This window comes from Branchiostoma lanceolatum, chromosome 4, assembly GCF_035083965.1.
Source record: "Branchiostoma lanceolatum isolate klBraLanc5 chromosome 4, klBraLanc5.hap2, whole genome shotgun sequence".
Classification (NCBI taxonomy): domain Eukaryota; kingdom Metazoa; phylum Chordata; class Leptocardii; order Amphioxiformes; family Branchiostomatidae; genus Branchiostoma; species Branchiostoma lanceolatum.
The window spans coordinates 30,895,968-30,908,727 of record NC_089725.1 but is presented as its reverse complement, the minus strand read 5'-3'; the positions used below and the strand labels follow the sequence as shown (position 1 = coordinate 30,908,727).

Genomic DNA, 12,760 nt, shown 5'->3' with positions numbered 1-12,760 from the left:
TTGAACACCAACGGATTAAACGGTTTGGTATCCTAGTCAGAATGTCACCCTCACAACCAGCCCTCAGAGCTTACAACAGCAGAGGGTCAGGCCAGTGGAGGGCAAGAGGAAGACCACGGCGACGCTGGATAGATGGCGTGATAGAGACGCTGAGAACCCATGCCCTGACCCCCCATCAAGCAACAAGACTAGCGCAAGACCGTCTTCTTCACTTCCCCCGCAACGCCGCTGATGGTATTCATTTATTTGTTCGGCTACGTACAATGTACAGCAGCCAAGGCTGCCCGACTAGCTATTGCTATTACAAGGGGCCAGCCTTGGATGGTAGTAGCGGCCGGATAAAGTAAAATAAGTAAGTAAGTGCTACGTCTCAAGGAAAAAAGCCACACAGACCCTCTTTATTGTATACTAGTATTCAACAATATCAGGCGTAAAGTTAATGCCGATGAAGGTTATACATGCAGGTAATAAGATTCGCCAAATAGCAGCTGCTCAAGCAACTGGATATGATTTTGGAAACGGTCAGACGTTTCATATGTAGCATCCACTATCTACTTTTCGTCAGTAACAAAAATCTAAAGTTGATTTCCTCTTTTTTCTTATCCTCGCTGTACTATACGAAAGCGCAAATACACCACCGTTGTTGTTCTTACTAAATCGTCGCTGTCGTGACAACGGTTGTCATGGATACCGCTGTATGTATCCGTCCTCCCCGATGTATGACGTCATGTACATGGGCGTGACGAGGCTGGTGTTGTACTGCGGGGAGTACGTGCTCTGCATCGTGTCGGTCGTGACGTAGAACGGCGTCACCAGCCACATGTTCTGGAAGCCCGCCACCAGGTACCGCCAGCTCAGTCGCGCCGCCTTGCGGATTCTCTGTAAAGTGTACAGGACACCGACGTCAGTAATTTACTTCTCGAAGCAGATGTTGGGGGAAAATTGTAACGTTTTATGATTGCCGGGATATAGCCACTCACCACGACAATATTACATTGTGCGTAGCTACCAGAAAATCCCCGCAAACAGAAAACATTACAACCTTCACCCCAACATCTGCTTGGAGATTAGGTTCGAGGGGCTGTTTGCAAAACATGTGAAAGAGAACAACAAACAAACAAACAAACAAACAAAAGGAAGGGGATGATAATGAAAAATGTGGTTTTAACAAAAGTGTGTTTCCAAAACTAACTTTGTCATCACATTGACTTGAGGAATAGTTTGGTGGAAAAAAGGCTTATAATTACCTTTTTAATTTTCTTCTTTCTGGATTTCTTCTTTTTGATCGTCTGTTCTTCCATCACGTAGACGTCTAAGGCTTCCTGGGAGTCCTCCATCTGTATGTACTTGGTAGACGTGGGTGAGAAGGTCACCTTCTTACGTTTCTTCTTCGACTTTCCTTCGCCTTTCTTGTCTTTCCCTGGACGTGCTAAGTTTCCTACATCGCTTTTGGCAAAGTTCCTCACGTTTTTGCCAGGCTGGGTCTTTCCCCCTGTACCAATTTCTGAATGTATTCGGGTAGAAAACTCTTTCCCGGTAGTCTCAGCGTCGCTCAAAGAAGTGTCCTCGCCGTCATCCTTCGTGACAAGTCGCAGGTCCAAGTCTCGGTCCTTCCCGGGCCGGGTCCCCTCTTCCCTGCGGGAGCCGGCGGCCATGTGGCCCGAGGAGACAGGTTCCGTCTCCCGGTCAGGCTGCCCGCCCTGTCCCCCGTACAGCAGGTCTCCCACGTCTAACTTCACACTGCGGCGTTTGGGTTGACTTTTTGTCTTCTGGTTGACCTCTAAGTTTAGAATCAAGTTCAGTTCTTCGTTTTCTTCCTCGTATTCGCCTAAAGTTGTCATCGGTTCTTCCGACTCCTCGAGAAGGCGTACATGGTCCTTGGGTCGGGAGGACTTCTTGCCTCTCCTTGAGAAGAGATTTCTTACCCTGACTTTGACTTTCTTTCCTTGCCTGGTCGCCATGTTTAATCTGCGCGACCTTGGCGCAGATCGTCTTTGCAGTAGGACCCCACACGTCCTAATGTGTCAAGGACCGAACGGTCGAATCAGAGACCTATGCAAAAATAACCGAGATTTGATAACATTCCCACCAGTCCTTTCTTCAGCTTTTTCAAGTACGCAACACAAACACATTTTAGTGATACAAATTGTAACATATTGTTGTTGAACATCGTACATGCCACAAATAGAGTAGAATTTGGTCGAAACGTTATACTGGAAGCCTCCAGGCAGTGTCCCTCCACTGACCCTATCCCTGTGAACACAAGCGTAACACCCAACTCAACATCCCTTAAACGCCCTGATCCCTGACTGTGCTACATTCGACACACTCCCCGACAACAAGCGTTTAACGTAACACCAGCTGTGGCCATCGGGCACTTGTCCCCAATAGTCTGTGCCAACGACACATTCGCGAGTTTGACAGAGAGACACCTTATCAAGGCTCTAAGTTACACACTCACCTGTCAGACATGTTAAAAAGACGAGTCTGGTGTTCGCCTGGGACAGGTAAGAAGACCCAAGTCGGGGAGACGTGACGAACAGGTGAGCTCCGCCCCCTCACCTGTCTGTGACACAAGTCACGCACGGCTGGTCGATCTCTGATCACGGCCTTACCTGCAAATCTTGTGTATCACTCTCTGCCATAGCCCGCCCTGAAGAATCGTCCAGCTAACCAGTTTTAGTTTAGCATCCAGCTAGTAGATACGTATATGCAGATATGGCATTTGAAGGTTTGATATGATATTAGCATACTCATGAGTTGAATTATCAACTTAAGCATCCAGCTAGGAATAAATATGTATACGTAGATATGGAATTTGAAGGTTTGATATGATATTAGCATACTCATGAGTTGAATTATCAACTTAAGCATCCAGCTAGGAATTAATATGTATACGTAGATATGGAATTTGAAGGTTTGATATGATATTAGCATACTCATGAGTTGAATTATCAGCTTAAGCATCCAGCTAGGAATTAATATGTATACGTAGATAGGGAATTTGAAGGTTTGATATGATATTAGCACATTGAGTTGAATCATCAACATACCTGGCTTCTCAAATTGCTGGCTGCACTTTCCCACGGAACTTTAAACTACAATCACACGGAAAGAATGTAGCCTTTCTAATGCTAGTGTAAACTAGTGTACCTTGTATTCATTAACTCTGAGCATACCTTTGTTGTGGCCTGTGCTTAGTCCGGTGTGGCAAAAATGTGCAATAAAGATATTTTTACTTATTCAATAAAAAAGCAGCATCTGACTGTGACAGTTGTATTTTATTCAGTCTTGATCAAGAGATCATGACTCAAACTCTGCTATGGTTTGTATGTATCTGTCCACTATTCTCCAAGCAGAGGTTTCGGTCGAGTAGGGTAGAAGTGTCCGGGATTTTTTACGTCTGTCTCCCTTCAGACGTGAAAAAATCCCGGACACTCCTACCCTACTCGACCGAAACCTCTGCTTGGAGAATATCTGTCCACAGTAAATTTCCTTAGTCAAAGCAACTGAACAAGACGTTCAGATGTGTAAGACATCAGCAGAGAAAGTGTGCTGTCATCACAACATCTTCATGACTTGACTACAAAGCCTTCTACTTCGAAATACAATGGCTCATTTTCAACAAACACATTGCACTACATTTATACATTCCTACACAATGTGTTTCTCCAATGTTTCTATTATAGTATTAGTATTGTACTTGTAAGGAGTATACACTGACGCCTGGCACTGACAAGCCTGGGTTTCTACCTTGCAGTTTCTGACAATTCTAGCACCATTTAGTGATCACATACAGTACATCATTCAGAACAATGTTTCTTACTTCCTAGCTAGCTACCTTTAGAAATGACACCATTTTACAAGGTTGTTCCTATCAAGAGAAGTGCTGTTCCAAACAAGACATAGCAACATGGCATACAAGGCTTTGTACCTGAAGTTCCTATCTTCCTATTGGGTGATGACAATTCTACAAATACTGTATAATTACATACAATGTTAACACAGTCCATAGTTTATGGTTTCATGGACTTTGTGGCAAGAGTCTGTCTCCTGATCTTCCCTTTGCTAGTAGTACAGTACATTTATACACTTTAGGTAGATGTGTTTGTATGCTGTTATCACCAATATGTACATAGATATCTATCACCACAGCTAGCCTTTGTTATCATCAGCCCATGCAGTACACTTAATCTCATTCAGTGTTTAAGTACAAGTAAGACCTCTGACATGCATGACACTTTGCACACTGTGATGTCAAACAATGGGAGACATTTATGTTGTAGCACCAGGCAGGACAATACACTCCTATGTAACAAACACTGTTTTTTCTCTCCTTCATCGATTACCTATTCTACTCTTAGGCCTCACCAATTTATTTCTTGGTTAACAGATTTTTTTTCTAAATTTTAGCAACAAAAAAATCATGAAAACAGAAGGCTGGGGTGAAAACTTGCACCTGACCCTGATCACTCCCTGAAACTTTTGTGCACCAAAGTACAGACTTTCCTCTGAGATTCTGTTTTCCTGTTGATTTTCCAACTTAGCATTTTTTATAAAATTCCGCTAACCAAGAAACTAAAATGGTGTGACTGAAATCAACTCGTCTTTTAAACAAATGTGTTTTCTACGTAGATCACCTTAAACATTGTCATTAGACACATGTACAGCCTGAAAGCCCTAGTAGCACACAACAATGGAAGACTACATATTCTTGCAACAGCAGGGCTTGAAGTATTTTTTTCTGCTATGTGTACATTAATGTTTTTTAAATCACCTACACTATTATAGACAAGCTTTGCACCACTGCTGAGTTACAAGAAGTATGGGTCTAGCTGGCAACTGTAAGAAGTTATTTTAATTCTCTATTCAAATCCACATAAACTTATGTACCTAGCACAGGTTAGGTGCAGGTAGACATCAGAAACACCTGCACAGCTCCAATTTTACCTGCACTAACCTGTATATACCCAGTACATGGACCAGTGCAGGTTAGGTGCAGGTAGGCATCAGAAACACCTGCACAGCTCCAGTTTTACCTGCACTAACCTGTATATGCCAGCTCTGTTGAGTGTCCTGAGACTGAACCCCCAAAAGAACCTTCAAGTCATAACATATAATGTATATAAATGTGTTTACAAAAATAAAACCTCTAAGATACCTCTAATATATGGATGCTATCTGCAAAAATAGAACATATTTGACCAATATTTTCCTCATAACTGTACGCAAACATTGCAATGACATGGATTCAAACATTGATATTTGTATACACGTTATCTATGATATTGCAACTGGCTTCTTGCTCTTCCTCATATGAAAGCATGGAGCCAACATAATTACAATATGTAATATCTGTTTTAGTAAGTTTTTGAAAACATGATTGAACATTTGGAAAACTAAGATTTCTTGGAAGTGACAAGTCCTCCAGTGGATCTACAAAAAAGAGAAACCAAAACAAAAGCATGATGTCGTAGCTGCCAAACATATAAAGTATAATGGGCAATGCCAAAATTTGCAACTTAACTTTCTCTAATTCTGGCACAAAGTTGCAAATCATATCATCATTGAAAGTTCAAAATATCATTCTGAACTACATAACCCGAAGAGTCGGCTAAGACTGAACTCCCAAAGAATGGAAGCTCAGTAACTTATATTATTAATTATTAATTAGGTACTTATCTGGGTCAATTATCAGAAGCCAAGACAGTGTCCCAGTGAAAGGTGGCTACATGTATATGAAAACTCCTTTTGCCAGTTGGATACGGTCTTCTCTTTGCCACCATTAGATCTGCTTGGAGATTAGGGATAACCTATGTCTGACTCTGGCAGGAAATGGTCAGTAAGTCAAGGGCAGCTTTCCCATGAAGTACTAGAGGGAATGAAAATATAATGATTACAGGATGCGACTCAGAGAATCGGCAGTTAAAGTAAGCATTGTCAGGCCTGCAGATCAGAAGGGGATATAAGGGGCAGAAGGGTAAGATGTCCAACTGCGTCTGGCAGGAAATGGTCAGAGAGTCAAGGGGAGCTTTCCCATAAAGTAATAGAAGGAATGAAAATATACTGATGACAGGATACAAATTGAAAGTATTGTTAATGGGCATCAATTGAAATCCCAAATAAACTGGGGTGTGCCACCTTAAGGGAGGTATGCCTCCAGATCAGATTTAAGGGTAAAAGGGGAGTCACTTGTCCAGAGTCCCAACACAGCAACAGATTATAGGTTGGAATGATAAAGCTCGCTACTCCTCGCCCTGCGTGGCGGGCTCCTGGAAGTACGGCCCGGCCATGGCCTGCAGCAGCTCGGCCCCGAAGTCGTTGCGGCTGAGCCGTGAGCGGGCGTACGCCGGGGACAGCTTGTACATGACGTAGGCGTTGTTCATGGCCAGGCTGAGCACGGTCCAGAACAGCTGCTGCCACGTCTTGCTGGGCTTGTAGGAGATGATGTAGAACGCAAACTTCTCGTTGTACTTGTCGATGTACTTGATGTGGTTCTGGAACAGAGGAGGACGAAATCTTTGAGTTTATGTGGACTGCAACACAATACAACATGGAGCACTAGGCAGCGAGTACTGGTGTTGTGCACCACACATAACAAAACATATTCTATACAACACAGAATGCTGAGCATTGGATTCAACTAATCATCAAGGAACTTCTTGTACTAATGTCGATGTACTTGATGTGGTTCTTGAACAGAGCAGGACGAAATCTTTGGGTTAATGTGGATTGCAACAACACAGTACAATGTGGAGCACCAGGCAGTGATTGCATCCAATCATTCAAAAACTTCTTGCTGTACTTGTCGATGTATTCTATGTGATTCTGGAACAAAGCAGGAAGACAGCTCTGAGTTTTCGCCCAGCTTCTCCCGTGCCCCTGTGCCGCAAAAGAAAGAAAGAAAGAAAGAAAGGAAGGAAGGAAGGAAGGAAGGAAGGAAGGAAGGAAGGAAGGAAGGAAGGAAGGAAGGAAGGAAGGAAGGAAGGAAGGAAGGAAGGAAGGAAGGAAGGAAGGAAGGAAGGAAGGAAGGAAGAAACAGCCCACCTGGAAGGCCTGCACTGCTTCGGGACACGGCAGCTCCTGGTCAGGCCTGCGGCTCTTCTTCACCACCAGCTTCCCTCGCGCCGTCGGCGAGAACGCGTTCGTCACCAGCCGGAACGGGTCGTGACGCGCGTTCCACAACACGGCGGAATACCTGCAAAAAGAAGATTTAAAAAATACTTGAAATAGCATTTAACCAAGATCTTGGAGGCAGCCTTACCAGCTGTGACTAGCTAAAATTGAGATTCTAATAAAAGCCCTTAGATAACTACCTATAGGGCATGTTGAAAGAATGGAGGATGAAAGAATCCCAAAGATTGCATTCAGATACAAACCAATAGGCAAGCGCACTCTTGGCAGATCCAGGAAAAGGTGGAATAACAACATACAAGAAACATTAACAAAGTACAGACTGGGCAGAATAGACAGACTTGAGGAGGAGACTGAAAAGAATGGAGAAGACGATGCTCTCAACTAACACTGACAGGCCCTAAAGGCCTACCTGAGGAAGATGTAAGATGTAAGTAAGATATTCTAAAGAAACAAACAAACAAACAAACAAACAAACAAACAGACCTGCCCTTGGTGCGGATGACGCTGTCGTACTTGCGCAGGGCTGCCGGAGGCTTGGCGAGAACGCTGGCGGGCAGCCCCTCGCAGTCGGTGTGCTTGGCGTCTGTGACCACGCCGCAGCCGTAGACGCCGTGGGACTCGAGCTCGCGGAACAGTCGCAGGCTGGTGTGCGGCGGCACGCAGAACACGACATGGTTCCGCCCGGAGCCGACCAGGTTGGAGCAGAGGGCGCGGGCGATGGCGTACCCCTTCTCGTGGTGAGTCAGGCTGTCGCTCTTGTCCTTCACACGGATGTGGATCTGGAAAAGCAGAATAGTCATTTCATCAGGTTTGTTTGTTTGTGCCTTTATTTAGCCTCGAAAATGCACTATTCGGCCATCAGGGCCGCGCTTTCATAGAGGTCGGAGACTTACTGAATAAAAATGTTCTCTATCCACAACCATATGCTTAAATTTTAGCAAGAGCTCTTGTTCTTGATGTGGATCTAGTAAATATCAAATTGTGTTTATCAATCTATATCTGTATCTGTAGCCGGTATAACTGCTATTCGGTGTAACACACAATCAATCCTCCATGGCGTTGTAGACAGGTCTCTCCAAAATGGTCTCTTTGTGATATGACCATAATGTGAAATTGAACTTCTTTCTATCCCATACATATTACTTCAAACTTTGACAAACATACAATACAGAAATTCAGGCCAACTTTGAAAGTTTATGTTTTAGATAACATAGTCAAAACAAAAAGTTGGTACCCTTTTCTTTCGAGAGGTAGTCTTTTGGACGGGTAACTTAAAGGGAGAAGCAGCAGTATAATTAATATAGGAGCAACCCTGTGTTTTACCTGTGAGATGAAGCCTGTAGCTTACCTGTGAGATGAAGCCTGTAGCTTACCTGTGAGATGAAGCCTGTAGCTTACCTGTGAGATGAAGCCTGTAGCTTACCTGTGAGATGAAGCCTGTAGCTTACCTGTGAGATGAAGCCTGTAGCTTACCTGTGAGATGAAGCCTGTAGCTTACCTGCGAGATGAAGCCTGTAGCTGTGCACTGCCGCGCCCACAGGTTGAACCGTTTCATCTTGCGCCGTCTCCTCTCCAGGCGACGCGACCAGATCATGGGTTCCTCCTCCAGGGGTGGCTCGTGAATCACGTGGGTCTAGAGCCAAGAGGTCAAAATTTGCCATCATGCCTTTGTGGGTAGTTTGTGGGTTGGTACTTTATGGGTTGGTGTATCACTAAGATAAAAAAGTTCTTTACAATTACACACAACCAATGTTTTTATCCTGTTATCATGTTTGGGTGGCCCGCCTGTCACCTTCCTCAAGGCAACCCTGACTGATTCTACTTTGCACTGCAGCTATGTATTGTTAAAGGTGGAAGGATGCTGTGCTCTTAATTTTTGACTGTGGGGGCACCTTAGTGCACCTAGATATTCATGAAGAGTTACGTACCTTAGGGTACTATAATAACATTGTAAAATTAATATACATCATGTAAGATTCTTTAAGACTTCCTAAATTAAGTGTCAGAAAAATTAATAGAATCTTTGTTGTATTGCAATAACTTAAGCAAGATTTGTAACTACGAGTAGGTTTTGTACTTTATCTGATATTGTGTACCATGAATTTTTCTGTGCACCTAAATTTCTAGGCTATGTGCACCAGTGTACGTAACTACAGTATTGCCAAAGATGAATTTCTAGCCATGAAATTAGACCATTAGAGACATGAAGCATCTTGTGAGAAGATTCTGACATTATGAGAGCAAATTGAAAGTTACTGTAAATGCATCTAGGTTTGCGTGGTTTTTATTTCGCTGTAAGGAAAAAATGGAGTGTTCGCGGTCGTTTTAAATTTGTGTTTGAAACAATTATAAATTAGTAGTGCTATAGTCATAGCTGGGGTAAAAGTTTGCAGTGGTTTTAAGTTTGCGCTGAAGAGCTCACTGCAAAAACCGCGAATACAAAACCACTGCGAACATTTCTGCATTGACAGTAAAGTTATCAGGCACCTGAGCAGTCTTGAACTCCGTCCGGAAGGAGTTCTGCACGGCATCGAGGAAGGGGCGGATCTTACGCAGACTGTCGCTCTGCTGCTGGCCGCTGGACGACACCACGTGGAAGTACCGCAGGATGCGCTGGAACCGGCGCTGGGTCATGATGCCCGCCATGACGGGGTTGTACGTTATCTCGTTGACCTGGAAAGGGCACAGAACCAAGTAGCCTGTGTTTACACCATCTCTGGCTGACTGGGGTTAACAACGCTTTCCCCCTAGGGGCCCCTAACCGTCAGGCCAGCCCCTATGAGCGCGATTTAATTACTAGCCTGCTAAGATGCAAGCTGCCAGATTCTGTACGAACAACTACGACAGGGGTGCTAGAATCATCAAAATTAAAACTGATCTACAGTGGGCATCACTCGAAGACAGAAGAAAAATGTCCAGACTATGCATGATGTACAAAATACAATAGTAAACTGGTGGACGTACTGACTAGAAAGTATCTACATGCAGTACCAGCTCAGATAAAAACAAGAAATAGTCATCAGTTCAAGAACCTGAGAGCTATTAACCCAGAATTGATGTGTTCAAAAATGAGTTTTTCCTTATACCGGCTATACAGATACAGACCTCCCACAATGCCGTGATATCCTCTGAGAAGATACCGTGCACGATGCTAGTATACATGAAGACGGCCATGAACGCCTGGAAAATAGAAAAGATTTCATATCTATTAGAAAGAGAGATGTTATATATGTTCAAACTAGACGATGACACACAGAATCCACATTTTTTTTCTCATCAGACATAACTGTCACCTACTTGAAGACATCCTAAATTGTCTTAACCTCATTAACATACCTATTCAGAGTTTTGGTATAAAACCTGGTGTTCTCAGTCCTATATCGTTAGTCACTGACGAAAGACAGTAGATGCTGTCTGAATCGTCTGACTGTTTCAAAATTCTATCCAGTTGCTCAAGAGTAATTATTTTTGGCGTATAACTGTCACCTGATTAGCTTGTACATTCATTGTGACTTAAGTAACTTGTATCACTCCTAGTATACAATGTAAGTAACTTAAATCAATCTGCGATATAGTATGTAGCAAGCAGAGAGAATGGTCTGTAGTCAGTTCACAAAGATTTTATTGTATTGTTAAGCTAAAGTTAAGATTTAAAGTCGAAAAGACCGATTCATACAATTTATCAGAAATGATGACGTCACAATCAGACAGTCAAGTAGCTGTCAGCATGGCGTGAGTTTCAAATCGTGGGAGAGCCCTGAACTATGATGGCTTAATGCAAAAGAAGTGAGAACTTGACTTTTGGGTATATTATTAGGTATTATGTATTGTCGACTTTTCAATATTGTGGCTCCTCTTTAAAGGGGAGCTACAATACATGCCCTTTTCCGTAAAGCGTAGGCAACGTATTTTGATTTCCCATAATTCGTAAGGAAAACCGTCTTACGTAATTCATGGTGAGGCGACCAATTTTGCATAATTGCCTGATCTGATTTTAGCTTCTAAATTCAATGTTAAGCGTTGTTGGGACCCCCCATGTATACCCTCTTTATTTAAAGCAGCATCATGATCAGGACACAACAGAGCACAGCACCTTCAGCTCGGCCAGGTCCACGTTACGCCACTCCTCGTCGCGCCCGTTCTTCAGCTGGTACTTGTGGGCGTAGCGGTTGGTCTGCTGGACGATGCCGCTCAGGACGGATTCCGGGACCAGCGTGTGGAAGAAGTCGATTGGCCGGGCGTCTGGCGCCATGTCCCGGACCGGTCCGACCTGTCAAGACCGGTACAAAACCGGTATTTCTTAATGGACCGGTCCAAAAAAAACGGTCCGTAAAAAATCAGTGGACCAGCCTATGGACCGATTAGAAAATTCATAGTACCAAGCTACCAGCAGGCGGCCACATAACTGGTCTAAGAAAATACAAAACAACAGATTTAACGAGTCGTTTTGGAAGACGTTAGCTGTGAATCATATCTAGAAACACTCAAAGGATGAGTAAACAGACGGCGAGGAGAGTATAGTTATAATTTTGAGACAAGGTGCAAACCTAAGAAATTATATCGTTCCAGACATGACGTTTGGAGACTTTTACGTGTGTCTCGCTCTCCAAAATATGATGTACTGCGACACTACTATAATCAGGTACAGGTACAGGTCCGGACCTGGACCGGACCCTCTGGACCTGGACCTGGACCGGACCTGAATTTTATGTACCGGTACCCACCCCTAAGTGGCATGCCTTCAAGTACCAGTATCATCAACCGAGGATTGAAGTATTTACAAACTTGTTATTCTCTCAAACTATCGTGGAGTTGACACAAAGTATAGTTGGGGCATCCTCATCACTAGGTAGCTTTAAGTTTAAACAACACTTACAGTTAGATGTGCAAAGGTAAACGTGTGACAAGACGTTCAATGTAACCAGCTTGGAAGCTGGTGTGTTACGCCAAAAGGAAGTTATACTGGCTATACAGATACAGAAGCTTGTGTGCTATGCCAAAGGGAGGTTATACCGGCTATATACTATAGATATACAGATACAGACAGACCTTCCCTCCGTCGCTGAAACAAGGCGGGTCGAAGTGAGCGACGTTAGCTGTCCACCCTCCGTCGTCAGCCTTCCCGCCCCCATCCTCATCCTCGTCCCCTATCTCCTCAGAATCCTCCTCCTCCACCCCAGGTACCGCGCAGTCGTCGGACTGGTCCATCTCGGAGCCGGTGAAGGGGTCATCGGAGCTGGCCGACCCCCCGAACATGTCGTCAGAGATCTGGAGCCCCTCGTGGTCGGCCGGGTTGGGTGGGGGTCGCAGGAGGTGGTGGAGGCCGCCCGCCCGTCTCTGCTCCTCCTCAGCATCCATGGTGCTGATGCTGCAGGGTGACTCTGGGGCGTGGCACTTTTTTGAGATGCTGACTCTGCGCTATCCTGAAAACTTGAGTTAATATTCTCAAGATACCCACTGAAATGCTGTCTGAGTTTAATAGATTCAAACTTTTACTGCAGCAATCTGAATCTTCCCTCCTCTCATCACTTTCCCACTCAGGCCAGAACAATAGGTCAAAGGTTATCGGTGTATCGAGTTCACGCATGCGTGATGGCATGTTATGTAAGGAAACTTGTGATTG

The 12,760-nt window shown here is 44.1% G+C and overlaps 2 protein-coding genes across 2 annotated transcripts; both read right to left on the bottom strand.

Moving 5' to 3' along the window:
* Nucleotides 1-377: 377 nt before the first annotated feature.
* On the bottom strand, nucleotides 378-2,034 carry LOC136434006 (uncharacterized). Its single transcript, XM_066426656.1, has 2 exons — nucleotides 1,248-2,034; nucleotides 378-879 (listed from the first exon to the last, which is right to left on the bottom strand). Exons 1-2 carry the CDS (start codon nucleotides 1,959-1,961, stop codon nucleotides 682-684), a joined length of 912 nt encoding a protein of 303 aa, XP_066282753.1. The 5' UTR covers nucleotides 1,962-2,034; the 3' UTR covers nucleotides 378-681.
* Nucleotides 2,035-3,262: 1,228 nt separating this feature from the next.
* On the bottom strand, nucleotides 3,263-12,750 carry LOC136434005 (piggyBac transposable element-derived protein 5-like). The gene is made up of 8 exons (XM_066426655.1): nucleotides 12,187-12,750; nucleotides 11,231-11,407; nucleotides 10,243-10,317; nucleotides 9,625-9,810; nucleotides 8,636-8,770; nucleotides 7,621-7,916; nucleotides 7,048-7,198; nucleotides 3,263-6,497 (listed from the first exon to the last, which is right to left on the bottom strand). Exons 1-8 carry the CDS (start codon nucleotides 12,493-12,495, stop codon nucleotides 6,246-6,248), a joined length of 1,581 nt encoding a protein of 526 aa, XP_066282752.1. The 5' UTR covers nucleotides 12,496-12,750; the 3' UTR covers nucleotides 3,263-6,245.
* Between the last annotated feature and the right edge of the window lie 10 nt (nucleotides 12,751-12,760).

Bases quoted from the DNA above. Each gene is read 5' to 3' on its own strand.
- LOC136434006 (XM_066426656.1), bottom strand. From the start codon at position 1,961: ATGGCGACCAGGCAAGGAAAGAAAGTCAAAGTCAGGGTAAGAAATCTC. The intron at 880-1,247 runs GTAATTATAAGC...TACACTTTACAG, and splicing joins GAAAGAAGAAAATTAAAAAG to AGAATCCGCAAGGCGGCGCG.
- LOC136434005 (XM_066426655.1), bottom strand. From the start codon at position 12,495: ATGGATGCTGAGGAGGAGCAGAGACGGGCGGGCGGCCTCCACCACCTC. The intron at 10,318-11,230 runs GTGCTGTGCTCT...TCTATTTTCCAG, and splicing joins TGGACCTGGCCGAGCTGAAG to GCGTTCATGGCCGTCTTCAT. The intron at 7,199-7,620 runs GTCTGTTTGTTT...TTCTTTTTGCAG, and splicing joins GTCATCCGCACCAAGGGCAG to GTATTCCGCCGTGTTGTGGA.